Source organism: Rhinopithecus bieti, unplaced genomic scaffold, assembly GCF_001698545.2.
Source record: "Rhinopithecus bieti isolate Rb0 unplaced genomic scaffold, ASM169854v2 scaffold_42772, whole genome shotgun sequence".
NCBI classification, from domain to species: Eukaryota; Metazoa; Chordata; class Mammalia; order Primates; family Cercopithecidae; genus Rhinopithecus; species Rhinopithecus bieti.
The window spans coordinates 1,300,862-1,328,656 of record NW_016818842.1 but is presented as its reverse complement, the minus strand read 5'-3'; the positions used below and the strand labels follow the sequence as shown (position 1 = coordinate 1,328,656).

At 57.2% G+C, this 27,795-nt stretch overlaps 1 protein-coding gene across 4 annotated transcripts in view; it reads right to left on the bottom strand.

Annotated features, from left to right (window-relative positions):
• Positions 1 to 27,275, bottom strand: part of SH2B2 (SH2B adaptor protein 2) — a 38,071-nt gene extending 10,796 nt beyond the window's left edge. For 2 of the 4 annotated variants that reach the window (XM_017857607.1, XM_017857610.1), the window contains exons 1-4: positions 25,171 to 25,432; positions 10,948 to 11,723; positions 4,754 to 4,855; positions 2,666 to 2,757 (exon numbers count right to left, since the gene is read on the bottom strand). In XM_017857607.1, the coding sequence (XP_017713096.1) occupies positions 2,666 to 2,757; positions 4,754 to 4,855; positions 10,948 to 11,694 (941 nt within the window). In that variant the 5' untranslated portion in view covers positions 11,695 to 11,723; positions 25,171 to 25,432. Of the gene's footprint in view, positions 1 to 2,665; positions 2,758 to 4,753; positions 4,856 to 10,947; positions 11,724 to 16,506; positions 17,033 to 25,170; positions 25,433 to 27,078 lie in introns of those variants that run through there. The other 2 variants (XM_017857608.1, XM_017857609.1) reach the window with 2 other exon arrangements.
• Between the last annotated feature and the right edge of the window lie 520 nt (positions 27,276 to 27,795).

The window sequence follows — 27,795 nt, the reverse complement described above, 5'->3', positions numbered from 1 at the left end:
AAAAAAAAAAAAAAAAAAAAAAAAAAAAAATTAGGCTGGGTGCAGTGGCTCACACCTGTAATCCCAGCACTTTGGGATGATGAGGTTGGCAGATCACCTGAGGTCAAGAGTTTGAGACCAGCCTGACCACCATGGGGAAACCCTGTCTTGACTAAAAATACAAAAATTAGCTGGGCATGGTGGCAGGCACCTATAATCTCAGCTACTCAGGAGGCTGAGGCAGGAGAATTGCTTGAACTTGGGAGGTGGAGGTTGCAGTGAGCTGTGATTATGCCATTGCATTCCAGCCTGGATGATACAGCAAGACTCTGTCTCAAAAAAAAAAAAAAAATTAGCCAGTCATCGTGGCATGTGCCTATAGTCCCAGTTACTTGGGAGGCTGAGGCAGGCGGATCGCTTGAGCCCAGGAGGTCGAGGCTGCAGTAAGCTTGACTGCACCACTGTACACCAGCCTGGGCGATAGAGCAAGGCCTTACCTCTAAAAAATAAAATAATACAATAAAAATAAATCAATCAATTTGTATGCCTTTTCTCTTATTTATCTGCCTTTTGCAAATTGATTTTCCACTGAAACTTCAGAAAGCCAAGGGGAAGGCTCTCTCATGGCCCGGATACCACCAAGTGGGTACAGTCCCCGCTGAGGGCTCATGATCCCTGCCCACTATCCCTGAGGGGCTGGGCTCCTCCTGGGATCCCGTGGAGACCCTCAGAGGGTGGGAAGGTTTCTCTCCCCGTCTGTGACACGAGGTGTCTGGGACCCTGCCAGCTCGAAGATTCCACCAAGTGAGGTTCACCTTCACAGGGGCTAGGGAAAGTCTGCAGAGCAGATGGTCTGGAGTCGGAGGAGGGATTCCAAGCACTTTGTGGATCAGGGCCTGGGAGGCGCCCAGGACCTTAATTGTGTTTCTTTAAATGAAGCTGTTAATTAGAAAGCAGCGGCCCTTCCCCCGGGGGCTTGGCTCACCCCATTAGCCAGCAGAGCTGCTGCCAATCGCTCAGCGTGTCAGGCTGCCTGTCCCTCCTACTCCTGGCCTGGCATCTCTCCTGGACGGTGGAGCCAACCTTCTTGCTGCTCTTCCTGTTCACAGCTGACCGTAAGTGCCCTCTGCTTATTACCCGCCATGGCTCCCATTGTCCCTGACCTACCCGTTTCCTGAGCTCTCATCAAAACCTCCTCCTCACTGGCTACCCCAAAGGCCTTGATGTTCCCTGCAAGTCCCAGGTGCCTGTACACTTCCACACCTTTTAAAAGTATTATTATTTTGAGACAGAGTCTGGCTCTGTCACTCAGGCTGGAGTGCAGTGGCACAATCTCAGCTCACTGCAACCTCTGCCTCCTGGGTTCAAGCGATTCTTCTGCCTCAGCCTCTTGAGTAGCTGGGATTACAGATGCCTGCCACCATGCTGGCTAATTTTTGTATTTTTAGTAGAGATGGGGTTTCACCATGTTGGCCAGGCTGGTCTCGAACTCCTGACCTCAGGTGATCTGCCAGCCTTGGCCCCCCAAAGTGCTGGGATTACAGGTGTGAGACACTGTGCCTGGCCCTGGCCAAATTTTTATTATTATTTTTTAAGAGTTAGGGTCTTGCTCTGCTGCCCAGGCTGGAGTGCAGTGGTGCAGTCCTAGATCACTGTAGCCTCCAAATCCTGGGCTCAAGCGATCCTCCAGCCTCAGCCTCCAGAGTAGCTGGGATAACAGATGCATGCCACCGTGCCCAGTTCCATTTCCACTCTTTTTGCTGGGCTGTTCTCTCTGCCCCCTCCCATCCACCTCTGCCTAGCGTTGGTCCACTCTTTATTTAAGCCTCGGGTTAGGTGAGCACGCCTACCAGCAACCCTTCCCTGAGCCCAGAGCTGGGTTAGGAGCCTCTCTCCAGCTCTTTTTATTTTTCTTATTTTAAGAGACAGGGTTGGCTGGGCACAGTGGCTCATGCCTGTAATCCCGGCACTTTGGGAGGCTAAGGTGGGTGGATCACTTGAAGTCTGTAGTTCGAGACCAGCCTGGCCAACACGATGAAACCCGGTCTCTACTAAAAATATAAAAATCAGCTGGGCCTGGTGGTGGGCACCTGTAATCACAGCTACTCGGGAGGCTGAGACAGGAGAATTGCTTGAACCTGGGAGGCAGAGGTCGCAGTGAGCCAAGATCACACCATTGTACTCCAGCCTGGGCAACAGAGCAAAACCCTGTCTCAAAAAAAAAAAAAAAAAAAAAAAAAAAAGGCGGGGGGGTCTGGCTATGTTGCCCAGGCTGGTTTTGAACTCCTGGGCTCAAGCGGTCCTCCCAGCTCAACCTCCCAAAGTGTTGGGGTCACAGGCGTGAGCCATTGTACCAGGCCCCCAGCCCTTTGGGGACTTACTCCCATCTCTGCCCAACTCCCAGTGCTCTGAGGCTCTCTTGAGGTGAAGATAAGACTTGGTCCAACTTCCTTCCAGGTCCCCAGGCCCTGGCCCCATAGAGCAGGCCTCACACAGAGCCTGCTGGGAATTGGAGGTAGGGGGTATTTTAAAGGAGGGTGATCCTGGCTGGCACCAACCTGAATCACATTGGGTTGCTCGTTTCTCAAGCTGAGCTCCCGCCCTGCTAGAAAGCAGCTCCTGGTGAAGGCTGGACCAATGACACACCCAGCCTGTCCACCCATCCTTGGGCCACTTGGACACTCACCCGGGGTCCACACAGCCCTGGATGTCAGCTACCCACGAGTGCTTCTGCAGAGAGTCGATGGTCTCCAGGATGTACTCAGCTCCATTCTCCACCTGGGGAGGAAGGTGGCCGGAAGTCCAGAACACGGTCAGCAGACAGGCTCTGGACTACAGGACACAGGGTCAGAATGGCTCAAATGGTTCATCCCCCGTTCCCACAGCAGGGCTCAAGGGCATAAGCAGCAGGAAAGACAGTGGGGTTCACTGTTGGGCACCACCTGGAACTCAGGCCAGGGACCCGGTGGTACAGCCTGCAGTTCACACTCTGCGCTCCCTTCCTCCTGGGCCTCCCCACTGGGGATATGTCCCGCCTCACTGATCTCAGCTCCTCTGCCTTGGAGATGCAGCCTCTGAGGAGGCTGTGGTGGTGGGGGGAGGGATGGTTGGCCCAGCATCCTCAACCCATGCCCTGGCACCGCAGGGATGAGGTTCAAGTTGAGTGGAGAGGCACATTGAGTAGGGTGCCTTGCACGTCTTAGTGCCTGGAGTTCTACCAGCATGGCCATGTGCTTGAGATATGCAGCCTCTGAAGGGGAAGAGGGCAGGGGACATCCCTGCTGGTGCCGGGCCCAGAGCATAACCCTGCACTCTGCTCAACTCCTCCCAACGGCCCTGTGAGGGAGGGGAGCCATTTCTCCCATTTTATAGATGAGAAGACCAAGATTCAGAGAGGCCAAGGAACTTGCTCAAAGTCACACAGCAGCCAGTGGCAGGGCCAGGACCTGAACCCAGGTCTCTGGGATACCCAGGTCCCGTGCTGTTGGCTTCCGGTGGTGTGCCTCTGTCAAAATGCAGTCGTTGGGCTGGGCGTGGTGGCTCACACCTGTAATCTAGCACTGTGAGAGGCTGAGGCGGGCAGATCTCCTAAGCTCAGGAGTTCGAGACCAGCCTGGGCAACATGGCAAAACCCCATCTCTTCCAAAAATACAGAAATTAGACAAGCATGGTGGCATGTGCCTTTGGTCCCAGCTACTCAGGAGACTGAGATGGAAGGATCGCCTGAGCCTGGGAGGAGGAGGTCATAGTGAGCCAAGACTGCGCCATTGCACTCCAACCTGGGGGACAGAGCGAGATCCATCTCAAGCAAATAAACAAACAAAAAACCAAACAATGTAGTTGTTGGACTCCCAGGATGACAGAGCTGGGTGGGTTCTCGGAGACTGCCTTTAATCCCTCTCTGAACAGATGGGGAAACTGAGGCAGGCAAGCCCCTCTGCCTCAGGGCTGTCATGCACGATTGGCAGCTTAGAGGGTACCAGGTGGGCAGGGACTGTGTCCCCAGCCCCCAGCCTGGCATGACTCAGGGTCCGGGGTTGGTAAACATTTGTTAAACGAAAAAGTGAGTCGTGACTAAACAAATGGGAACGGGTGCAAACACAAACACAACCAGAAGCCGGGAGAAGAGGGTGGGGGCTTCATGCAGGGTGAGTGGGTGTGACCAGGCATCCCCGGGGGACACTGCTTCATCAACACCCTCTGATCCTTTGCGGAGTCCCAGGGACCACAGCTCTGGCAGCCTGGAGCCGTGTCCTCAGAAACCCCTGCAGGCCACCCCGGCGTGTGGTGTGGGGCCTGGGAAAAGGATGGGCTGCCCCTAGAGCCACCAGGGTGCCTCCCCGCCCACCCTCGATGCCTTTGTGCCCTCTGTGGGAGACCGCCTGGTTCCCACACTCCAGTGCCCTGGAACGGGAACATTTGCATAACTGCTGCCGGCTGGCCACCAGTGGGGTGGGTGTGTGCTGGCTCCAGTGGGGGAAGGGAGGGCAGGAAGTGAAACTGATGAGCTTCGCCCAGGCCCAGGGGTAAGTGGGAGCAAGGGGCCCAGATGTTGGGCAATGCCGGGGGCACTTGGCTGTGGAGCCGAGACTCAAGTCTTAGCTATGTACTAGGCATCTGTCATAGGGTCTGGGGACCCCCCCACACCAGGGCTCCCTCCCACTACCATCCTGCCTTAGGCTCCTTCCCCTCGCTCCCCTATGGAGCTGCAGCACCAAAGGGGAGGTGGCCTGGGGCAGCCGGAGGATCTCTGGGATTAGGGGTGAGACCTCACCTTGAGCACGAACGTGTTGTCCTTCTCTGGCATTTCCAGGGGCATGGTGGTGCGGACCTCAATGATGGCTGACAGTGGGATGCTGACCTTGGGCCTGGAGGCCTGGGGGCCAGAAGAAGGACAGTCAGTGGCCCCAGCATTTCCTGACACCCTCTCCATCCCCTCCCCGCTGCCAGGCATTACAGTGACCCTCAAATAGACTGCCACAACCATCCTGGTACAGAGGTGTCCCAATCCCCATTTCACAGATGGGGAAATTGAGAAAGGCATTTCTTTGAAACAAGAAATAAAATTTTCCTGGCTAGGTGTGGTGGCTCATGCCTGTAATCCTAGCACTTTGGGAGGCCAAGGCAGGAGGATGGTCTGAGTCCAGCAGTTCAAGGACAGCCTGGACAACATAGTGAGACCATATCTTTACTTAAGACCCAAAAACGGGCCGGGCGCGGTGGCTCACGCTTGTATTCCCAGCACTTTGGGAGGCCAAGGCAGGCAGATCACCTGAAGTCAGGAGTTTGAGACCAGCCTGACAAACATGGAGAAACCGCATCTCTACTAAAAAAAATACAAAATTTGGCCGGGCATGTTGGCTCACGCCTGTAATCCCAGCACTTTGGGAGGCTGAGGCAGGCAGATTACGAGGTCAGGAGATCGAGGCCATCCTGGCTAACACGGTGAAACCCTGTCTCTACTAAAAATACAAAAAACTAGCCGGGCGAGGTGGCGGGCACCTGTAGTCCCAGCTACTCGAGAGGCTGAGGCAGGAGAATGGGTAACCCGGGAGGCGGAGCTTGCAGTGAGCTGAGATTGGACCACTGCACTCCAGCCTGGGCGACAGAGCAAGACTCTGTCTCAAAAAAACAAAAAAACAAACAAAAAACCCAAAATTAGCCAGGCGTGGTGGTGCATGCCTATAGTCCCAGCTACCTGGGAGGCTGAGGCAGGAGAATCGCTTGAACCTGGGAGGTGGAGGTTGCGGTGAGCTGAGATTGCGCCATTGCGCTCCAGCCTGGGCAACAAGAATGAAACTCTGTCTTACAAAAAAAAAATAAATAAATAAAAGTATTTTTTTTTTGTATGTATGGTGTGGTGTGGTGTCATGCGCACCTGTAGTTCCAGCTACTTGGGAGGCTGAGGAGGAAGGATCGCTTGATCGGGGGAGGTCGAGGCTGCAGTGAGCTATGATGGTACCACTATACTCCCACCTGGGTGACAGGAGTGAGATCCAGCCTCAAAAAAAAAAAAAAAGGAACTCCTCCTATAGTCACCGAGCAAGTCCAGGACAGAACCAGAATTGACATGTGAGCCTCCTACCTCCCAGCCTTGAGGACAGAACCCCACCTGGGCTGCCTAATACACCCACGAGATCTGTGGTTTTCTTATTTTTGACCTTGACCCATTGTGAGAAATACATTCAACACTGGGGCCTAGTACACACACACGCAGGTAAAAATATCTCTGAAGCAAACATCTCACCAGAAAACAGTCACCCTTCCTGTGTGTGATAGAGTGTGATATTTTCTATTCTATTCTAGTTCACTTTTTAAAAAATGCTGGTCTTGGCTGGGTGTAGTGGCTCACACCTGTAATTTCAGCACTTTGGGAGGCCAAGGAGGATGACTTGAGGTCAGGATTTCGAGGCCAGCCTGGGCAACATGGTGAAACCCCATCTCTACTAGAAATACAAAAATTAGCCAGGCGTGGTGGTGTGCGCCTGTGATCCCAGCTACTTGGGAGGCTGAGGCAAGAGAATCACTTGAACCCGGGAGGTGGAGGTTGCAGTGAGCCGAGATTACATCACTGCACTCCAGCCTGGGCGACAGAGTGACACCCTGTCTCAAAAAATAAAATAAAATAAAGTAAAAAAATAAAATAAAAAATAAAAAATGATGGTCTTAAAACCTGGTCACTTAAAAAAAAAAAGAAGGAAGAAAAAATGCTGGTCTCCTGCTACAGACCTGACCTTCCGGAGCAGGGCCTGGAGCCCCCGACTCAGAAGGGGGCTCACTGCTTCCTGGAGTGAGTAAAAGGGACCAGTGTTCCCAACAATGCTGCAGGCAGGGTTGATCCAAGGTGAGCTGGCAGGACTCTGTGGGACCGCCACTCTGTGCCTGGCTCCACTTGCTCTGCCTCAAAGCTCCCTGCCGTGAGCCTGAGGCCCCCCTGGGGCTGGCCTGAGTCTGGGATTCCCAGCAGGGCTTGGTTTCCGAGACAGGAACTTTCTTAGGAGGAAAAGGAAGGGCCACACATTTGATAGGCAGGCAGATGGGAATTCCAGGAAGAACTGGCCCCTGTCCAGCAGGGGCAGAGCCGGGCTTGGAGCATGAACAGAGGCTGGCTGACCCTGGTGTGTGGCCATCACGCCGGCCAGCAGGGCTGGGGACAGAGCAGACTGAGGCCTGCAGTGGAGGCCTGGACTGGAAGCTTCAGCAGGGATCCTGCTGGCCAGAGACGCTGTGGTTCCCCAGCTTGGAATCTGAGGTCCATTTGTCCTGGTCCAGCTTCCTCCCACCTGCTCCAGCCACAACTCACTGTGCCCACATGCCTGAATGGTCAACTTGTTTTACAACTCTAGGCCTTTATTCACAGAGCTTGAACCTCCACAAGTGCCCGTTCCAGGGTCCTGGCCACCTGGTGAACACGTAGGTAGCCCAAGCTTTTCCTCCAGGGCTTACCCCACTGAAATTTCTTCTTTTTTTCTTTTTTTTTTTTTTTGAGACAGAGTCTCACTCTGTCACCCAGTCTGAAGTGCAGTGGTACGATCTCAGCTCACTACAACCTCCACCTCCCTGGTTCAAGGGATTCTCCTGCCTTAGCCTCCTGAGTAGCTGGGACTACAGGTGCCTGCCACCATGCCTGGCTAATTTTTATATTTTCAGTAGAGATGGGGTTTCACCATGTTGGCCAGGCTGGTCTCGAACTCCTGACCTCAAGTGATCCACCCGCCTCAGCCTCCCAAAGTGCTGGGATTACAGGCGTGAGTCACTGAGCCCGACTGACCCCACTAAGATTTGCAAGCATCCTGAAAATACCAGGTTTCCCAGTGGCTTCCCTAATGGCAGGGGGCTGGCCTCATGGCTCCTTGGGTCCCCAGGGCTTGGCCTGGCATAGGGCAATGAGGGGACCTGGGGTTCAGGAGGCTCTTCCTGCAGGGGTGAGGAGGCAGGAAGCCAGAGACCTGACTCACCGGGGCTGGCACCTCAAAGGTTGTGTGAGAGGGAAATCTAAGGTGCCAGGCAGGCAATGGCCCCTGAGCCTGCAGGCCCCGAGCTCCTGACGGCTCCAAGGGTGCATCCAGGCCTCTCGGACGCAAGAGAGCTGGACCGTGGGTGGGTGCAGAGGCAGTGGGGGTATCATTCGGGGCATCCCAGGGGCTCACTCACCCTGGGAGCCTGTCTCCTGGGACCAGACACATTTGGGAAACTCAACCAAGCTCTTCACATGGTAGGAGCTGCCCTCCCACGGGAACGACTCCTGAATGCCCACAAATGCCCCCACCTTGGCATGACACAAAGGAGGGGAAGGGCCCAGTGACCCCGCAGGAATGCTGCCCTCTGCCAGCAGCAAAATTAGTGGGCTCTGCCGGGGCTAAGGGGGTGGTGGGGGGGCACCAGCTGCTGCCTCCCCTCCCCCGAGGGCAGCAGACACTGCTATTTACAGAAGGGCAGCTGTGACTGTCACTCAGGCCCAAGGCGCTGGAGCCCTGGGCCTCTGTCCCTGCCCTCTGGGTGACCCTGGGTAAGCCCCACCCCACCCATCACTGGGCCTCGGTCTCCCTTTCTGACAAGGAGTGGAGTCGGGCTTAGGGGTCTAGGATTTCTCCCGGGAAATTAAAGGCAGGGGCCTGGGCAGGAAAAAAGCCTTAGGGAAGTGTAGGGGTGTTAGGACCTGGGGAAAAAGCTCTTCAGACAGTAGCTGTGTCCCCAGGACGTCACTTCTCCAGGGCCCATGTTGCTCACGGGCAGTGAGCTTTGGGGAGCCCATACCCTTGCACCTCCAGGCACCCAGATTCCCCCAGCAGACTGAAAGATGGAGAGAGAGCCAAGAAGCTGTGGGTGACTCAGAGAGCACCCAGGGACAGAGTGGGCCCTGATGCAGGAGGTGGGTGGGGGCCCCCAGTGGTCCCTGGGGTTGCTGTCCGCTGCTGCACCAGCAAAGCCTCCCCCTGCCCAACCTCCCAGTGCCCAAGGACCTCCACTTCCACGTTCCTTTCATTCTTGGGACCTCCAGGGTGGCGGGTATCATTAGACCAGTTTTTTTTTTTTTTTTTTTTGAGACAGAGTTTCGCTCTTGTTGCCCAGGCTGGAGTGTAATGTCGTGATCTCAGCTCACTGCAACCTCTGCCTCCCAGGTTCAAGTGATTCTCCTGCCTCAGCCTCCCAAGTAGCTGGGATCACAGGCATGTAATCCTGTATTTTTAGTAGAGACGGGGTTTCTCCATGTTGGTCAGGCTGGTCACGAACTCCCGACCTCAGGTGATCTGCCTGCCTCAGCCTCCCAAAGTGCTGCGATTACAGGTGTGAGCCACCGTGCTCGGCCCCCAGTTGTTTTGTTTTGTTTTGTTTTTTTGAGATAGGGTCTCACTCTGTTGCCTAGCTTGGAGGGCAGTGGTGTGGTCTTGGCTCACTGCAACCTCTGCCTCTTGGGTTCAAACGATGCTCCTGCCTCAGGATCCCAAGTAGCTTAGACTACAGGTTCGCACCACCATGCCCCACCATGTTAGCTAAGCTCTGGCACCTGCCATCTGGGTGATGTTGGGCAGGCCACACTCCCTCTCTGAGCATCCGTCTGCGCTCTCTTCTGTAATCTGGGGACCATGTGCTCACCTTGCCGGAGTGGGGTACCTAGATGATGACAGCATGTCTGTACAGATGCCCACCAGGCTGGGATCTGGACACACCGTGGGCTCTCAGAGGGTGGGCACTATCATTACAACTATTCCCACTTTCCAAAGCAGGGGGGCCACCTTGGAGAAGACGTGACACTACTGCCAAGGACCTGACGGCCAGCCCTTAAGAGGGGAAGGGTCAGTGCATGCCAGTGAGCAACAATGTTGGTGATGGCTAGAAAGAAGCCTGGCATCTCCCTGGCCAGAAAAGGACCCCCTGGGCAGGCGCTGGGCTGGAGCCTGGCAGCTGAGCTGGGGAAGAGCACAGCCCCATGGAGTCAGACACAGACCTCCCAGGGAGCCCTCTGTGAATGTGCTTGGTCACTCCTGCCCTCATCCCTGCAGGCCTCGGCTCTAGGAGGTGCCAGGCACCCTCGGCCTGCAGGAGAGGAGGGCAGGTAGCCGGTGTCTTGAACAACATCAAGAACGGTGCCCTGGGCCGGGCACAGTGGCTCATGCTTGTAATCCCAGCACTTTGGGAGGCCAAGGTGGGGGAGGATCTCTTGAGCTCAGAAGTTCCAGACCAGTTGAGCAACATAGATCCTGTCTTTAAGAAAAATAAAAAAAACATTAGCTGGGAGTGGTGGTGTGTGGTCCCAGCCACGTGGGATGCTAACAGAGGACTGCTTCAGCCTGGGAGGTGGAGGCTGCAGTGAGCCATGATTGCACCACTGCATTCCAGCCTGGGTGACAGCCCCTGTCTCAAAACAAAAAAGAAAGAAAGGCTGGACATGGTGGCTCAGGCCTGTAATCCCAACACTTTGGGAGGCTGAGGCAAGCAGATCACTTGAGGTAAGGAGTTCAAGACCAGACTGGCCAACATGGCAAAACCCCGTCTCTACTAAAAATACAAAAATTAGCCGGGCATCGTGGCGGGTGCCTGTAAATCCCAACTACTCCGGAGGCTGAGGCAGGAGAATCCCTTGAGTCCGGGAGGCAGAGTTTGCAGCGAGCCGAGATCGTACCACTGCACTCCAGCCTGGGCAACAGAGGGATACACACACACACACACACACACACACACACACACACACACACACAGAAAAACAAGAAAAGAAAAAACCAGTGCCCCAGAACCCTTTGGTGTAGCCAGAGGGCCCTTCCTCGCAGAGGAAGAACCAGGGTTGAAGGGGTGACTTGTCCAAGAGGCATGACAGGCCCACCTCCCAGGGTCTTAGCACCAAATACTCCACCCTGTCAACCAGATTAGACCACGCAGTCCCCAAAGGCAGTGTCCTTGGCACCCTCAGTTGCTGCCCAGGCGCCCCCTCTGGTCCCCCCAGGAGGTGGGAGTTATGGGGTAACTCACCTTGGGCGGCACGAAGAACTCCAGGCGGAAGCGTTCCTCGGCCACAGCCCTGCGCAGGAGCAGGCGGCACTTCTGCCACTGCGCCGAGCCCCCGGAGCCCGCGGCCGCGTCGTCGGCCACCATGAAGCGCAGGGCCCCCTCGCGCTGAATGTCCACCAGCTCCACCTTGGCCGCCAGCGTCCGCGACAGCCTCAGGCGCCGTGTCCACTTGTCGCGGGGCTCAGCCGAGGGCTCGGCGGCGCGGGGGGAAGCTCCTGCATCGGGCTCGGGCGAGGAGCGCCGGTGCCACATGTCGCGCACGCCATCCACCACGCACAGGCTCATGTTGCGCAGCGAGAAGCCCTTGCGGACGCGGGCCTTCGTGGCAGCATGCGTGGACACGTCCTCCGAGCTCCGTGAGTGGCCGTAAGGCGCTGCCTTGAGTGCAGAGGTGTCAGTGGGCTCCGGCTCCATGGCCTCCGCGCGCACGGCCGCGCCCCGAGTCGTCGGTCCGGCTACCAGCACGCGGCGCACCTCCTCCCCGAAGACGTCCAGGAAGTTGGCGGCGAAGTGGCGGGAGAAGGAGGCGCCAGCGTCGGGAGTGTCGTAGGCTGGGTTGTCCCGCAGGAAGCGGCAGAACTTGTGCGCAAAGTCCACGGCGGCCGCCTGTGCGTGCAGCTCGCAGAACTGCCGCCAGTCCGGGACCGGGACCGGGACCGGGACCGGGACCGGGGCGGCTGCGGCGGGGCCGGGGGCGGCACCATTCATGGCTTCCGTCCCATTGCAGCCACCTGCGGCTGTGGGCGAGAAGAGCGCGCAGTTACTTTCAGGCCTGTGACCAGTGCGCCCACCTGTCGCCTCCTTCCAGCTCCCCTAGGACTCTCTGGGGCCTGTGTATGTGTGTACATGCACACGTGTGTGTTGTGGGACTACAGCAGGCAGCCCTTCCAAGCAGCATGGATGCGTGTAACAGAAAGACAACTGGGGCAGGGGGCGGTGGCTCACGCCTGTAATCCCAGCACTTTGGGAGGCCGAGGTGGGCGGATCATCGAGAACAGCCTGGCCAACATGGTGAAACACCGTCTCTACTAAAAATACAAATATTAGCTGGCTAGCTGGGTGTGGTGGTGCACGCTGTAACCCCAGCCATCGAAAGGCTGAGGCAGGAGATTGCTTGAGCCCAAGAGGCGGAGGCTGTAGTAAAAATACAAAAATTAGCCGGGCGTGGTCGCACACGCCTGTAGTCCTAGCTACTCCGGAGGCTGAGGCAGGAAAATCACTTGAACCCATGAGGCAGAAGTTGCAGTAAGCCGAGATTGCGCCACTGCACTCCTGCCTGGGCGACAGAGTGAGACTGTGCAAAAAAAAAAAAAAAAAAAAAAAAAAAAAGAGAAAGACAGCTGGGGAAGCAGGAGGTGGTGTCTGCAGAAGTGGCAGCCCTGCATTCATTCTCTCCCCAAACAGTAGTCTCAGGGAACCTCGGGGTCATTCCTGGGGCTGGCAGAAGAGGCTAGGATGACAGATGCTTTCAAGTGGGGTCCCCATGAGCCTCTGGTGACCTCACTTCCTCAGTGACCTCTTCTGAGGTCCCCCAAAGCCGGGTAGAAACGAAGAAGTCACATGGAATCCTGCTGGCTGGACCTTTGAAATATACCTAGGACTCAGCTCCTTCCTCCCGGTCCAGGCTGCTGTCCTGGGATTCACATAACTATTTTTCCTGCATGCAGCATTCCAGCAGCTGCTTCATGGTCTCCGGGATCCTGATCTCACTTCCTCTAAAGTCTGTTCTCCTCCCAGGAGCCCAGTCATTTTCAGAACTCAAGACTGCTGTGTGTGGTGGCGCATGCCTGTAATCCCAGCACTTTGGGAGGCCAAGGCAGGTGGATCACGGGGTCAAGAGATTGAGACCATTCTGGCCAACATGATGAAACCTCATCTCTACTAAAAATGCAAAATTAGCTGGGTGTGGTGGCGCATGCCTGTAGTCCCAGCTGCCTGAGAGTTTGAGGCACGAGAATTGCTTGAACCCAGGAGGCGGAGGTTGCAGTGAGCTGAGATCCCACCACTGCTCTCCAGTCTGGGCGACAGAGCTAGATTCTACCTCAAAAAACAAAACAAAACAAAACAAAACAAAAAAAAACAAAAGAAAGAAAAAGAAAAAGAAAAAAGAAAAAAGGCCGGGCATGGTGGCTCATGCCTGTAATCCCAGCACTTTGGGAGGCCGAGGCGGGCGGATCCCGAGGTCAGGAGATCGAGACCATCCTGGCTAACACGGTGAAACCCCGTCTCTACTAAAAATACAAAAAATTAGCTGGGTGTGGTGGTGGGCGCCTATAGTCTCAGCTACTCGGGAGGCTGAAGCAGGAGAATGGCATGAACCCAGGAGGCGGAGTTGGCAGTGAGCCGAGATTGTGCCACTGCACTCCAGCCTGGGCGATGGAGCAAGACTCTATCTAAAAAAAAAAAGAAGAAAAAAAAGAAAAGTAATAACAAAATAATTGTCTTGGCCAGGCACATTGGCTTACACATTGGCCTGTAATTCTAGCACTTTGGGAGGCCGAGGTGAGCAGACTACTTGAGCTCAGGAGCTCAAGACTAGCCTGGGCAACATGGCAAAACCCTGTCTTTACAAAAAACATACAAAAAATTAGCTGGGCATGGTGGTGCACACCTGTAGTCCCAGGTACTCAGGAGGATCACCTGAGCCTTGGAAGTTGAGGCCACCGTGAGTTGTGATGGTGCCACTGTACTCCAGCCTGGGGACAGAGCGAGACTCTGTCTCAAAAAAATAAACAAAAAAAAAGTTGATCTGAATGTGGTGGCATGCCTATAGTCCTAGCTACTCAGGAGGATTACCTTAGCCTGGGAGGCTGAGGCTACAGTGAGCCGTGATGGCACCACTGTACTTCAGCCTGGGCAATAGAGCAAGACTCTGTCTCAAAAACAAGAACAACAAAAACCAATCTGGATGTGGTGGCATGCCTACAGTTCTAGATACTAAGGAGACTGAGGTGGGAGAATTGCTTGAGCCCAGGAGCTGGAGGCTGCAGTGAGCTATGACTGTGACACTGCACTCCAGCTGGTGATAGACTGACTCAAAAACAAAACAAAACAAAAACCAAAACCCAAAACCAAAACACAAGACAGATCAAGTCCCTCCTCTGCACAAAATCCTGCAGTGGTTCCTACTACAGTCAGAGTAAAAGCCGAAGCCCTATCCACAGCCCCTAGGACCTGACATAATCTGCCTCCGTTTATCCCTCTGGACATACCTCCTGCCACTCTTCCCTGGCTGCACCTGCCTCCTTGCCCTCCCAGAACCATGGCAGCCAAATTCCTACCTCAGGACCTTTGCACATGCCTGGAGTGCTCTTTCCTCCACATTCCCTCACCTCCTTCGGGTTTCTTCGCAACCATACGCTTGGCCGATAGCCTTCCCTGACCACTCTTGAGAATGACAAATCCCTCTCATGACGATACTCCCTCTGATGCGTTCCATGCACTCTGCCTATTTTCACCATTATCCTTATTGCTGGCTGACAGAGCATAGATTTAGTTGCTTGGTCGTGTGTTCCCCTCCACCCCCTTCCCCCGAGAATGCCAGTTTCACAAGGCAGGGATTTTGCCAGACCTAGAAGCGGCTGTGTCCTCAGTGCTGGGCATATGGCAGGCGCTTGGGAAACACTGACCAGAATGAACAAATGAATGTGTTCGGCACACCAGGCATGTCACAGCTGTCACCGCCTAAGCCCTCACATGGGGCCTGATGACAAACAGCTTGCTAGTGACAAGACAGGTCCGGGGTTCTCGCCCAGGTCTGCAGTGACTCCAGGACTTGAGGGATCTTCTCCTACTGTGGATCAAATATGGTAGTTCCCTCTTGTCCAAGGGGTGTATGTCCCAACACCCCTAGCAGATGCTTGAAACTGGCTAATACTGAACCTCTGTACACTGTATTTGTGTGTTTGTGTGTGTAGAGATGGGATCTCACTCTACTGATGAGGCTGGTCTTGAACTCCTGGGTTCAAGCAATCCTCTGGCCTTGGCCTCCCAAAGTGCCGAAATTACAGGCATGAGCCACTTGCACCTGGCCCACTACGTTTTTTTGGATCTAATAACCCAGATAGCTCCTAAGTGGTGAGCAGGTCATATCTAAAGCACGGATATGCCAGACAAAGGGATAATTCACATCACAGCAGAACAGTGCGATGGCTTGAGATTTCATCCTGCTACTCAGAATGGCCTGCAATTTACATTTTTATTTGTATGTTTACTTCCGGGATTTTCTATTTAATATTTTCAGACCTCTGTTGACCACAGGCATCTGAAAGCAAAGCTGTGGATAAGAACCAAGGTTTTTTTTGTTTTGTTTTGTTTTTGAGACAGAGTCTCGCAGTGTCTCCCAGGCTGGAGTGCAGTGGCAAGATCATAGTTCACTGCAGCCTCCAACTCCTGGGTTCAAGCGATCCTCCTGCCTCAGCCTTCGGAGTAGCTCAGACTACAGGCAAGAGCTACCATGCCTGGCTAAAGGGACCAAATTTTTGAACTGACATTGGAGACCCTGTTTTTTTCCATCACAATGGCTTGCACGCTTCTACTTACATTCCCATGTTCTGGAATCTGGTTTCCCCCAGAATTCCCATTCAAATCCGATTTTGAAGATGCCCCAATCCAGGAATCCCAGCGGTCTCCTCACCCCAGCTTCATCCTCTTATTCCCAGACCCCTCTGTCCTTCACAGCTCTGGATGGCTAAACTGTGTGGCTTGGACCCAGCCCATCACCTGGGGGCTGTGCCATTGTCCCTGGGGGCGCAGGTCCAACCTGCTATGTGCATACAGCCCCATCCAAGCCAGGGGAAAACTCCCAATAGTGATGAAGTGGGGTGATGTAGTGCCCTGGGGAGTCCCTTTCTAAGGAGCCAGCCCAGTTTTGGGGGACAAGAGACCATCCTTCCAAGGAACTGAGTTAGAGGTTCATGCCCTCGCCTGTCCTCCCAAGATCCCCAGTTCCCGGAAGGCCCCTCCCTCGCAGCTCCTGGGATCACCATCTCATCTCTCCTCTGGGATCCAAACCCTGTAATTAAACGCCAGGTAAAAATAGCTGCCCCACTTTTGCAAGATCATCTGTGAGGCCTCTGGGCCATAGGGCACCGTGGGAATTCCCTCTCTCCTTGGGGCAACCTCGCCATCAATCTGCAGTCAATAACCAAGGGACAGCCCAGGGACAGAACAGGGCTCCCGGTTGAGCCTGCTTAGCTTCAAGGACGGGTTTCCAAACCAGTGGTCTCCTAGGAGACTCCTGCCTTGGTACTGGGGGAGGGGAGTAGGGAGTTTGGAAGGTTTCCTTCAAGAGGTGGTTATTGCATTGGGCTTCATGAGCGCAAATAAAATAAAAAGGGTGCTGGGGGCCTAAACAATGAGTTGGGGGCAGGGCTTATCAGGATATTGGCGGTTGGGTAGTGGTGGTGGTGTTTAGAGTTCATGAAGGTGGGGGGAGGATGGGGACTGAGGCCCCCACGAGCTTTGCTCATGCCTGACCTTTCCCCTGCCCCCTCCTTTCTTCCCCTAACTCCTACTCACCCTTCAATAATTAATCCAGAAGCCACTTCTTCCAGGAAGCCTTCCCTGACACCTCTCCTTTCTCCCCAACCCAGGCCAGCACAAGTGTCTCCTCTGAGCTCCCACAGTCTCTTCCTGACTGTCTCTCTTGCATGGTGCCAGTTGTAGGGTACTGCAAGTGTCTGTCCTCATGACTGTCTCCCCATCTGACACAGAAGGTGCGCAGGGCAAAAGGAAGACCTGAGTCATAGTCCAGGCTCCTGGAACTTGCTTCTTCCCCGAGGGGTGGAGACGGGAACACACCTGCCACCACCACCACCACCACCGCCACCACCATGGCCTCCAGGGAAGGTGATGAGCCCAGGACCAGGTCTTGACCTGTGGGGGTGGCATTTCCTGGGGTGGGGGTGGGGCCGCAGCTGAACCCATGAAACCCTGTCCCTGAGCTCCAAGCCCAACAATTTATCCAGTATGCTAGTGCCCCTGACGGTGGCCACCTCTCTTCCGGTACCATTAGGACCCCCCGGGGGCTCAGAGCCAGTGACTTGGCAGCCTGGGAAGGGTAGGTGTGTGGTCCCTGAGTGACATGATTATGCCCCCACATGAGGGCAGGCAGGAAGTCAACCCCAGTACTGAGTCCTCAGACATTGTCAATCCCTGTTGCCCCCCAGCTCGTCCTGCTGGCTGGAGAAACTCTTGGTAGGGAGAAGGCACAGAGATGCGGGACAGGGCCCTGGGGGAGGCTCTCGCAGGTGAGTCTCAGGTAGCCCTTACTGGAGTGGGAGTGGAACTTAGAGAGGAATCTTCCAAGGGCATGGCAGGTGTGGCCAGGTCCTAGGCATGGACTGGCCTGGGAGGCACTGGGAGGTTGGGACTGCCCTGACCTCCCCTACCTAACCCCGCAAGCCAGCCAGGAGCCTGTAGGCCTGATGCTGGGCACAGCAGTCCTCAGTAGGACCAGCCCTGGATACACAGATGAAGCAGGTTGAGCAGCTAGAGGTATAAGTCTCCAAACAGCAGTGCCAGCAGGGAGGCTCCCACCTGGCTACAGATGGAGAGAGGGAGGCCCCGACATGGTTCTCTGCAGAGGGGAGACTGCAAGCCACAGGGAAGGGGGCCTGGCTGTGGCAGGGGCAGGGGCAGGAGTGTGCTGTCCCCACCCACCTTTGGGACCAGAACTGGGGAGGAGACCATGTGTAGGGAGCTTGGCTGACCTGGGCTCAAGGCGTGACCCCGCGGGGGCTCCCCGAGTGAGTGACACTGACCACAATCCCAACCTCTGAGCCCACTCTCCTCACTTTCTGACCACTCGGTGGCAAGATGGGACAGGAGGTGGTGTCTGCAATGTTATAACCCATGTGCAGTCATGGGCAGGGCGGGAGCTCCCCCAGCCTCCGGGTATTGCCAAGGTTGGTGTTTCAAGCCCTCGCTAGGGACTTTGCTCTTCCGACTATTCAACATCTCCCCTGCCTTTAGATTGTGCAAAACCCTCTCTTCTGGCTGGGTGTGGTGGCTCACGCCTGTAATCCCAGCACTTTGGGAGGCCAAGGCGTGTAGATCACTTGAGCTCAGGAGTTCGAGAGCAGCCTGCGCAACATAGTGAAACCCCGTCTCTACTAAAAACACAAAAATTAGCCAGGCGTGGTGGAAAAGCCTGTAGTCCCAGGTACCTGGGGGACTGAGGCAGGAGGTTTGCTTTAAACCAGTAAGTTGAGGCTGCAGTGAGCCGAGATTGCACCACTGCACTCCAGCCTGGGCAACAGAGTGAGACTCTGTCTCAAAAAACCAAACCAAAACAAAACCTTCTCTTCTCCCCGGAAACCTTCCCTATACTGCTCTGCCTCTCTGATCTCCAAGACCCTGTGGTCTTTAACTCTCTTGGTGGTCAGCTCTCCCTATGGTCCCAGGGTGTCGGAACAGACCAGTTGAGTTGGTGCCGGGCAGTGCTGGACTGGGTTCTGGGAGATTTGGACTCTATCCTGGGCCAGGCTCTGTGTCTCTCGGTGCCTCTGCTTCCCTATCAGTAAAATGGGGTTGCTGGAGCTGTGTGTGGCCTGTAGGGGCTCCTGATTCTGATGCAGAAGTGATGGCCTTGGATATCGAAGACTGGGCTGTCATTCCACTGGGACCAGGGACAAGTAGGGGGTTGCCTCTCCCCCTCACAGGCTGCTTCTCTGAGGACTGGCGTTGGAGACAAAGGAAGCCTACCTAGGGCCCCCTACGGTGCTGGCCCTCCTCGGAGCACTGGGCGGGTAGACCACCCTCCCCAATCCATTACACGCCCCACCTCTGGTTTTCTAGGCTCAGGTGGGCTGTCTGCCTTCTCCTCCTGAAAAAATGTTTTCGCTACCATCTCGGATGGCATGGGGGCTTCAGAGGGGTTTTTGGTGGGGGGGATGGAGCGAGGAGGGCAGGGCAAGACTAATGGAGTCCCTGCTCATCGCCTTTCCAAGCCACGGCCTCTCCTAACCCCAACACCAGCAACCCAGACAAGAGACCCCAGCCCCCAGCTCAGCTACACAGTCGGTCCAGCCGGCATGGGGAGGGGCGGCAGCTTTCCGGCGGTAAAATAGCACTGACAATTGGAGGACAAAAAAAAGGCCGGTCTTCAGCCCCCGCCCACTCAGCAGTTCCAGACCCCAAGGCCGGGTCATTTCTTAAAATATTGATCAGTCAGACTCACCGCCCCCGCTAATGGGCCTGCGACCAATCGATGCGCGGCGCAGTGGGCGGTGGCCCTGGGGCGGGGAGAGGCAGGAGCCCCGCCCACGTCCAGCTGGCGCCCCCACCCCCTCCCCAGCACCATCCCAGCCACAGGAGACCAGGAGCCCCAGGAAGAGGAGGGACGGTCAGTGGTCCCACAGGTCAAACTAGCTATGCAGCATCCCCAAAGGCTGCGCCCCACTGCCAAGAGATCCCCCTTCCTCCTGCACCCTCACTTAGCTCCGTCCTCAGAGCGGCAGTCAGAGAACCAAGTGCATGAAGGGGGAGAGGGTCAGAACTAAGGGTCCTCTCCTACATCCTGGGGTGGGCAGTGCCACCCATCCCCCAATGAACCATTCACGATGGGGAAACAGGCTTTGTTTTGTTTTGTTTTTTGAGACAAAGTCTCATTCTGTGGCCCAGGCTGGGGAGAAGTGGCGCAATCATAGCTCACTGCAGCCTCGAACTCCTGGGGCCAAGCGATTCTCCTGCCTCAGCCTCCCAAGTAGCTGGGATTGCAGGCACATGATGCCATGGCCAGGTAATTTTTTTTTTTTTTTTTCTGAGACCGAGTCTCACTCTGTTGCCCAGGCTGGAGTGCAATGGCATGATCTTGGCTCACTACAACCTCCGCCTCCTGGGTTCAAGCGATTCTCCTGCCTCAGCCTCCTGAGTAGCTGGGACTACAGGTGCATCCCATCAAGCCCGGCTAATTTTTGTATTTTTAGTAGAGTCAGGGTTTCATCATGTTGGCCAGGCTGGTCTCGAACTTCTGACCTCGGGTGATCCGCCCGCCTCAGCTTCCCAAACTGCTGGGATTGTGAGCCAGTGCACCCGGCCCCAAGTAATTTTTTGATATTTTGGTAGAGGTGGGGGTCTCACTATGTTGCCCAGGCTGGTCTTGTGCAGCCTCTTCTTGAGGTACCTCCCTGCCTGACACAAGAGACGAGGCCTCACTCTGCTCACCTCCACCATCCTCAGAAAAGCTGCCCAGCCATGGCTTCTCATGTCCACTACCCTTAGGAGTCCTCAGGACCTTAGCAGCACGGGCCTGGCCCACTCAGCCTTGCTCTGGACAACAGAGGCCCTTTCAATCCTGCTGTTCCTCGAGCGCCCTCCTGGCCTCAGCAAGGCAGTCCCTTCCACCCCTCCAGCCTCCTCTCTGCATCCCTCCCTGGGCAGGACACAGATGCTCTTTGGGCAGGCCATCCCTCCGGCCTGGAGTGACTCCCACCCGCTGACTAGGTATGAGTCTCTCTCTCCCCTGCAGATTCAGGAACAGAGCACACAGCTCAGTCTCTGCTTCACCGCTGAATACGTGGGTGTTGGTTTTCAAGCCCATTTTACTCCTCGCCTCCCCAGAGACTGCATCCCCACAAGGTAGGCTCTGAACCAGGGCCAGATGTGCTGAATTCCGCCAGATGTGGCTGGAATTCCCCAGCCCTCCCCCACCAGAATACCTGCGTTCACTCCACCACCCTGGCAGAAGGCAAAGTAGGCATGGTTTCTGGTCTTAACACCCTTGAACTTGCTATGACTTCACTGCATGATGGGTGGGTGGGGGCCTTCTGGCTGGTGATGGGGCCAGGTGTGGATTCAGAGCCTTTGGGACTTGTATGCCTCTGTATGGGTGAGTAGGTACTGAATGGTCTTGGCTGTTCTGAGCATTAGTTTCCCTAGCTGCTCTTCCGTGCAGATAACTTTCTAGTCCAAGGCCCGCCCTGAGCAGCATCACTTGGAGGCAGCTATTATAACAGCTCTGTACCCAGGACAACCCCAGGCCTCTCATGGCACACTCAGCCTTTGCCACCGCCATGGGAGGGTGGGAGCCCTTCTGCTGAGCCCCCCGGCTTTTGCAGACATCCCAAGCTTGACAAGCCCTGCTGGCGCCGGGGCCTGCAGACCCTCAGTCCCAGGGGTTCCCACAGTTGCATTTGACAGTTGCTCCCCAGCAAAGGGAGCCCCACTGCCTGGGCGTCTCCCTATGACCACCTCTGGTCACTTGACGTGCTGGGACAGTGTTAAAAGTCTGAGATCTGGAGCCAGACTGTCTGGGTTTGAATCCCAGCTGCCCTGGTGCCCAGCAGGACCCCTTGGACTCTGGAGCCTCAGTTTCCCCATCTGTTAAGATGGAGGTGACAGCAGTGCCAACCTTAAGAGGCTGTCATGAAGATTAAATAAGCTATTTGTTTAAAAATCACAGCTCCATTCATTCCCTTTTTCTCCAACCGCTCGTGGCAGACAACTGCAGAGGTACCCACTGCCCCAACACATAAACCCAGGCTCCAGTGTGGCCAAGGTCAGCATTCTAGAACCCACATTTCAGTGGGTTATGCCCCTGTTAAAACCCTTCTCCCCTCACATCTTCCCTGGAAGAAAGAGTTGTTTCTCCATTGTAGAGATGAAGAAATGGGGTTCTGGGGAGGGAGGTGACTACCCTCAATGCACTGGCCACCACGCTGTGGTGAGCTCCCACTGTGTGCCAGACGCCAGGTGGGAGAGTCCAGGGCTGCAGAATGGGCAAGAGGGGAGGCCGGGTGCAGTGGCTCACGCCTGTAATCCCAGCACTTTGGGAGGCCGAGGAGGGAGGATCACTTGAGGTCAGGAGTTTGAGACCAGCCTGGCCAACATGGTGAAACTACATCTCTACTAAAAATACAAAAATTAGCCAGGTGTGGTGGTGCACATCTGTAACCCCAGCTACTCAGAAGGCTGAGGCATGAGAATTGCTTGAACACCAGAGGTGGAGGTTGCAGTGAGCCGAGATTGCACGCCTCTGTACTCCAGCCTGGTCAACAGAGCAAGACTGTCTCAAAAAAAAAAAAAAAAAAAAAAAAGAGGGGTATGGAGCCAAGTTCCAGGTTGGTCCCTTTCTGAGACCTGTTTCTGGGGAACTCCCCTTCCAAGGGCACAGTAGGAAGACCGAGTCCCTGTTTCCGGAAAGGAAATGACCACCGTTAGGGGATGGGGCACTCTGAGTGGCCGGGTTGGGGGGCCAGGGGCATCCACAGCTGGGCTCTGCAGGAAGTGGGGGTCAGATGAGCAGGGAGTGGGGGCCAGGACAACAAGCTAAGCCAGGGCTTGGGGACTCAAGAGGCAGACTCAGCCTCCTTCAGGAGCACCCAGTGCTGGACAGTTCCTGGATGGGCTCTGCAGGTGGAGGGCAGGCTGGGCTGGTTTCACCTGCACTGGCCCTGGTTACTCTCACCCTACCCTGCCTTTCTGGGGTTGCAGAGCAGAGGTTCCCCCCCACCGCCATCTCCAGCCTTGGCCTGAGGCACTCAGTCCCTTCCACTCCCCCAGCGTCATAAGCCTCACGTGGGCCCTGGCCCAGCCCCCTAAACCTGCAGGATACCCGCTTAGTACCTCCCCCAACTCATCCCACCCAGCTGCCTTCTGGTTTTTCCAGGACACACATACCAGTGCCTCCTGAGACCTCTGGTGGCACCCCTAAGATCTGAGCATTCCCAAATTCTGGGGACTACAGGTGCTAATAAAGCTTCCCCGGGCCTTTCTCTGAGCTCAACTCCCAGCCTGGCTGATTTCCAGGTACCTCAAACTCACCACCTCCAAGTTCGAATACATCCTCTTCCTCCAACTCCTGCTTGTCCTCTGCATAGAGCCTCAGCACCCAGCCAGGCACTGCCTACTTCCCCGTTCTGCCCCAATAGCAGGTAAGCTCCCAAGCCCACGGAGTCCTCGGGAACACCCCCGATCCTGTCCCCACCTCCACCCTTGCCCCCTGCCTCTCCACCACACCACATGGCTGTAGCCTGTCTCTTCCACCAGACCGTGAGCTGCTGGCTGGCTGTCCTCCCCACCCCCTAGGTGGGCGCTACCCTCAGATGTGGAGAATGGGGCCCAAGCCCTGCTTCACCCAGAGGAACCAAAAGATGCTGCACACCCACACAGCGATGCCCTGCCTTGCTCTGCCCAAACAGGTGTGGGCTGTGACCTCGTGTTGAGGGGTCACACCTGCTATCCCCCTAGACAGAGCATAGCTATAAAACGGCACCCAGCCAGGTGAGCCGGAAAGAGAAACCTCTCCAGGCCCCGGGCTCTGACCAGTCCCCTTGACCTCACCTGGAGAGTAAGAATGAGCACAGGCCTCAAGACTGGACCCTAGCCCCAGGAAAACAGCAGCCAGGAGGCCTGAAGTCCCTAAACTCCCAATTCCTTGCAACCCAGGCTGGGTAGACAGGGCAAGAAGTGCCAGGCTCTTGTCAGAGAGGAGTGGTTGGGAGGCCTGACTTGTTGACTGCGGGACTTTGGGCCAGTCACTTCCCCTCCCTGTGTGGGGATAATAATAGCACTAAACCCACAGGGTTGTTGTAAAGATGACATGAACAGCGACCCTGATGCCCTTAGCTTGGCACAAGTAAGTTTGAAACCAAAAGCTCAGCCCTGGGAGGCCCAGGATCACTTGGGTGGAGATCCCACTTCCAAGACCCCCAAGGGAAGCCCACCCCTGGGTATTTGTACAGAAGTCCTCCCTAGGAGAGCCATGCTAAGTAGGGAAGAGGGATTTAGACACTTTAGACAGATTTTTCACAAGGGTAAAAAGAAAAGTATGTGCATTAACCCTTGATTACCTAGAAGCATTAAACCAAGCAGCATCAGAAGCCGGCCTGGCACGCGGTGGGGCTGTTCTCGGATGCTGGTAGGACAGACCTCTAAGGAAGCAGCTGGTGGGAAACTGTCTCTGAGACCCCCCAAAACGCCCTGATCCACACTAGCCTAAAAGCAGTGCCACCACCACCACTGCCAGACCTCTCCAAAAGTTCTAGGTCACTCTCCTAACCTCTTCCTGTGTGGAGCGGGGAGGTCAGAAGGGAAGAGGTTGTGAGAGTTCAAGGTGGGACAGAGTAGGGGGGCTTCGGCTCAAGAAGCAGTCGAAGCCTCTTGGGGAAACCACACCCCCTGCCCCCAGTCCTCCCAGAGGAGCTCCGGGGACCTGCCTCTGGGACGCAACTCCTGCGGGGAGTTGCTGTTCGGTAGCCAGGAGGCAGGCAGCACCACCCCATTTTACAGGGTAGGTGATGTTGGCTCGAGGGCATTGGTAGGGCTCCACCCAGGTCTGACAGCCTACCCTGAGGCTCTCCCTTGCACCAGCTGGAAGTGCACGTAGATCCTGGCTTATTCCTGTTCAGGGTCTCGCCTGAGGCTGCCCAGTTTGCCTTGAGTGGCTCCTGAGAGGCCCCAGTCACTGCAGACTTCCTTCTCTGAAGGCCCCCACTTCGGGCTGCAGGGGGCCGGGAAGCGTCCCTGCCTCTGCCCGGCCTCAGCCCGCTGGGCTGGCGCGGTTCCGGTCGGCGCTGCCCGCAGGTTCATCAATGGCAGAGGCCCAAGGGCCTGAATGGAGGGCACGAACCCGCCCCTTCTTAAAGGCGCCGACCTCTTGGGCACCCTCCACGATCCTCCCCGCAATCGGGGGCTCCGGGGAGCTCCCCGGGTGGGCGGGTCGAGAAAGGGGTGCCTGGGCCAAAGGGGGGGCGTGTCTGCCCGGAGACTGTGGCCTGAAGGAGGTCCTTCCCGATCCCACCCCGTGGCCCTCACCCTCATTCTAGGTTGACGCCCCCTCCCAGTGCTCCCAGCGTAGGGCAGAAACCTGGGCGCCCCCTCCCCCAACCAGAGACCCCTCCTCTAATGGCCCGGCTGCTCTCGCCCCACCACTCGGCCGGGGCCCTAGCAGGGGGCGGGGGCGCAGCTGCTCCAGAGGCGGCTCGGCCCCCTCCAGAGGCTCCCCGCCCCGCCCCGCCCGGGATGGGGATCGGAGAGCCGATCCCAGCCGGGGGCGCGTCCCCTCCCTCGCGCGCCCTCCTCCCTCCCACCCGCGCACACAAAGACGACACGCGAGGACCGAGGCGCGTGCGGCCGCTCTCCGCGGGGCAGCGGTGCTTACACAGCGCACGTCCCGGGGGACAGACAGGGGTCCCGGGGGAAGGACCAGGGAGCGAGGAACTGGGTACAAGGAGGCCATACCTACAGGCGCGCAGCTGCGGCCGAGCGGGCTGGGGCGCCGGCTGAGCGCTGCCGGTACCGCGGCCGGGCTCCCCGGGCCCGGTGGCTCATGGCCCGCGGGGGACTGGGCTCCCTCTGGGAGGGAGCTGGCGACGGTGGCGGCTGCTCCCTCCCTGGTTCACCGTCTCTAAGGCTCGTGCGCTCCTCGCGGTCCCGGCGCGTTCCCCGCGCGGCTCTCCGGCAGCCGAGCTCCGCGCGCTCGAGCCAGCCCCGCGTGCGGCGCGCCCCCGCCCGCAAGGCGGCGCCTCCCGGCCCCGCCCCTACCGCGAGCCCCGCCCCCCGCCCCGCCGCGAGCCCCGCCCCCGCCGGCCCCTCACGCCTTCTGGCTCGGTCCCTCCAGCCCCTCCTTGCGCGGCTCAGGCCCCGCCGCCGCCGCGCCCCCAGCCCTCCGCGTAGCCCGAGCTGCGCCGGCTGCCTGTGCTTGCTCGCTTCCCGCAGCTGCGTTGCCGAGACTGCCCGGCCCTGGGGCCCGGAGAGAGGGGTCAGGAGCCGGCTCCGAGTCGCCCCATCTGGACCGGGGTCCTCGTGTCGCAGAGCGGGTCCCAGGCCAGGCGCGGGACTCCCGCTCCTCCTCGCGGAAGCGACCTCTCGAGCCCGGGGTGGTGGTAGCCCCGGGAGCGCGGCTCGTGGGGCCGGGGGAGTGTCCTGCGTGGCGGCTGTATGGGGCGCGGAAGCCCTTGAAGCGCCCCTCGGGTGACGGGTGCTTCGCGGGAGCCGCCGCTGTGGCCAGACCCTCCGCAGCGGGGACAATGGGAGCCTGGAGGAGGCCTGGATGTCGCAACTGGGGAAGTCGACGTCTGGTTCTCATGAATCCCGAGGGCGCCACCACGCCCCCTCCCTCCAGCCCTCCGGTGGGGAAATCGCCCCGGGACACAGCGCGGGACGGCCCCAGAGCGCTGTGCCCCACCACCCAGCCTTCGCTGTGATGGGGGCCTGATGCCACCCGGAGAGGTGTCAGAGATCATAGAGGGGCGATGAGGGGCCACAGTCCTGGCACCTCGCTCACCCCTTCCTGGCTCCAGAACTCGCCTGCGTTAGGGCAGAGACCAGTCGGGCTAAGGAAAGTCCCGCTGGGCTTTGCGGGGCACTTGTGGCCTGACCCCTGGTGCTGAGGGGTCAGGTGGCCAGACCGCTGGTGGGGGGGCTCTGGGAGGCTTCCTGAAAGAGGTGCAGGGGGCTCAGCAGGACTGGAAGAGGTCCGAGAGAGGAGGGAGGGCTTCAGTGGGGGCAGAGGTGTGGAAAGGGCCGCTCAGAGATGAGAGTAATCTTGCTCCTGGAGATAGCAGTGGGGGACCCCTGGGTGTCTTCTCCACTCATCTCCCTCCCTGTCCCCTGCCCCCACCTCTGGCGGTTCTGCCCTGGTCTCCTTGCCAGCTGGAGCTGCCTCCATTTGTCACCCTCCCGGGCCCAAACTGACCTCTGACCTTTCCCAGAGCCATTTCCCATCTCTAATTTTCCAGGAGACTGGACAGACAAGGATTTTTATCCCCTTCTTAGGGATGGAAAGGTGGGGCTTCCAGAGGTGAAGTGGAGGGGACAGAGCCCTCACCTGCTGCCCAAAACCCCGGTGCTGCCCTCCACGGGGGCATGGAAGCCAGGCAGGCCCCTTCCCTGCCCCACATCTCGGCTCTGTTCCCTCCGCAGGACCAGGCCAGCAGACACTTTAATGAAAGCTTCGGCAGTGGGCCAGCCCTCGATTGGAGTTGCACACAGGCCTGGATGCCTGGCTGGGAACCAGGACACCTATGAATGAGGCTGGGAAGGGGGAGGAGGGGGTGCCCGACAGCGGGAGAGAGGGAGGCTCCATACATGGCCTGGTTGTGGTCTCCACCCTCCCGGGAGAGGGGAGAGCCCCCGCAGTGGACTAACCTGGTTCAGAGTAGTGGGCTGAACTCCACTGCTGGGATGACAGTGGCCAGAGAGCGTCCTGAGATCAGAAGCCATGGGCAAGACAATAGCTCGGATCCATCCCCAGGGAGGAGGAAGTGGGGAGGAGCTGGCAGCAGAGCGCCTGGGACCCACAAGGAGGAACTGATGGAGATGTGAAAGTAGCTGTGGGGGTGGAGGGGGCGTAGTTGGCCAAGAGCAGCTGTCACCTCGCTGGGGATAGGAATGAGGGTCAGGGAGGAAAGGACCCATTCTGGGTCCCTGAGGGCAGGAGGCTCAGGGGGCTTGGAAGTCCTGATGGGGGAGATGATGAGGGGTGCTGGGACTGGGACCCCAAAGAAAGGCCCCTGGATACACACGCTTTAGACTGTTCAGAACTAAAACGGAGACAGAGGTAGCCCAGGGGACCCTGGCCTGGTGGGCTGCAGTGGGGGACCTGGGTTTGCCGCCAGTCTCATGGGCCACCTGGACAATGGGTTAATGCACCCACTCCAGACCCAGAGCATGCATTCCTCCATCGGGGGCTGGGCTGGCGGTGAGGTGGCCCAGAACCTGTGGCTCAGGGGGGCTCCCATGCAAGGCTGGTGCTCAGGGGGATTGGTAGGCATGGGCTCTGCAGCCCCTGGCAGGCGAGGGCCCATGGGAAAGGGGAGCACAGAAAGGGAAGCAGTGATTCCCCAGGAACTGACGTGGACCAAG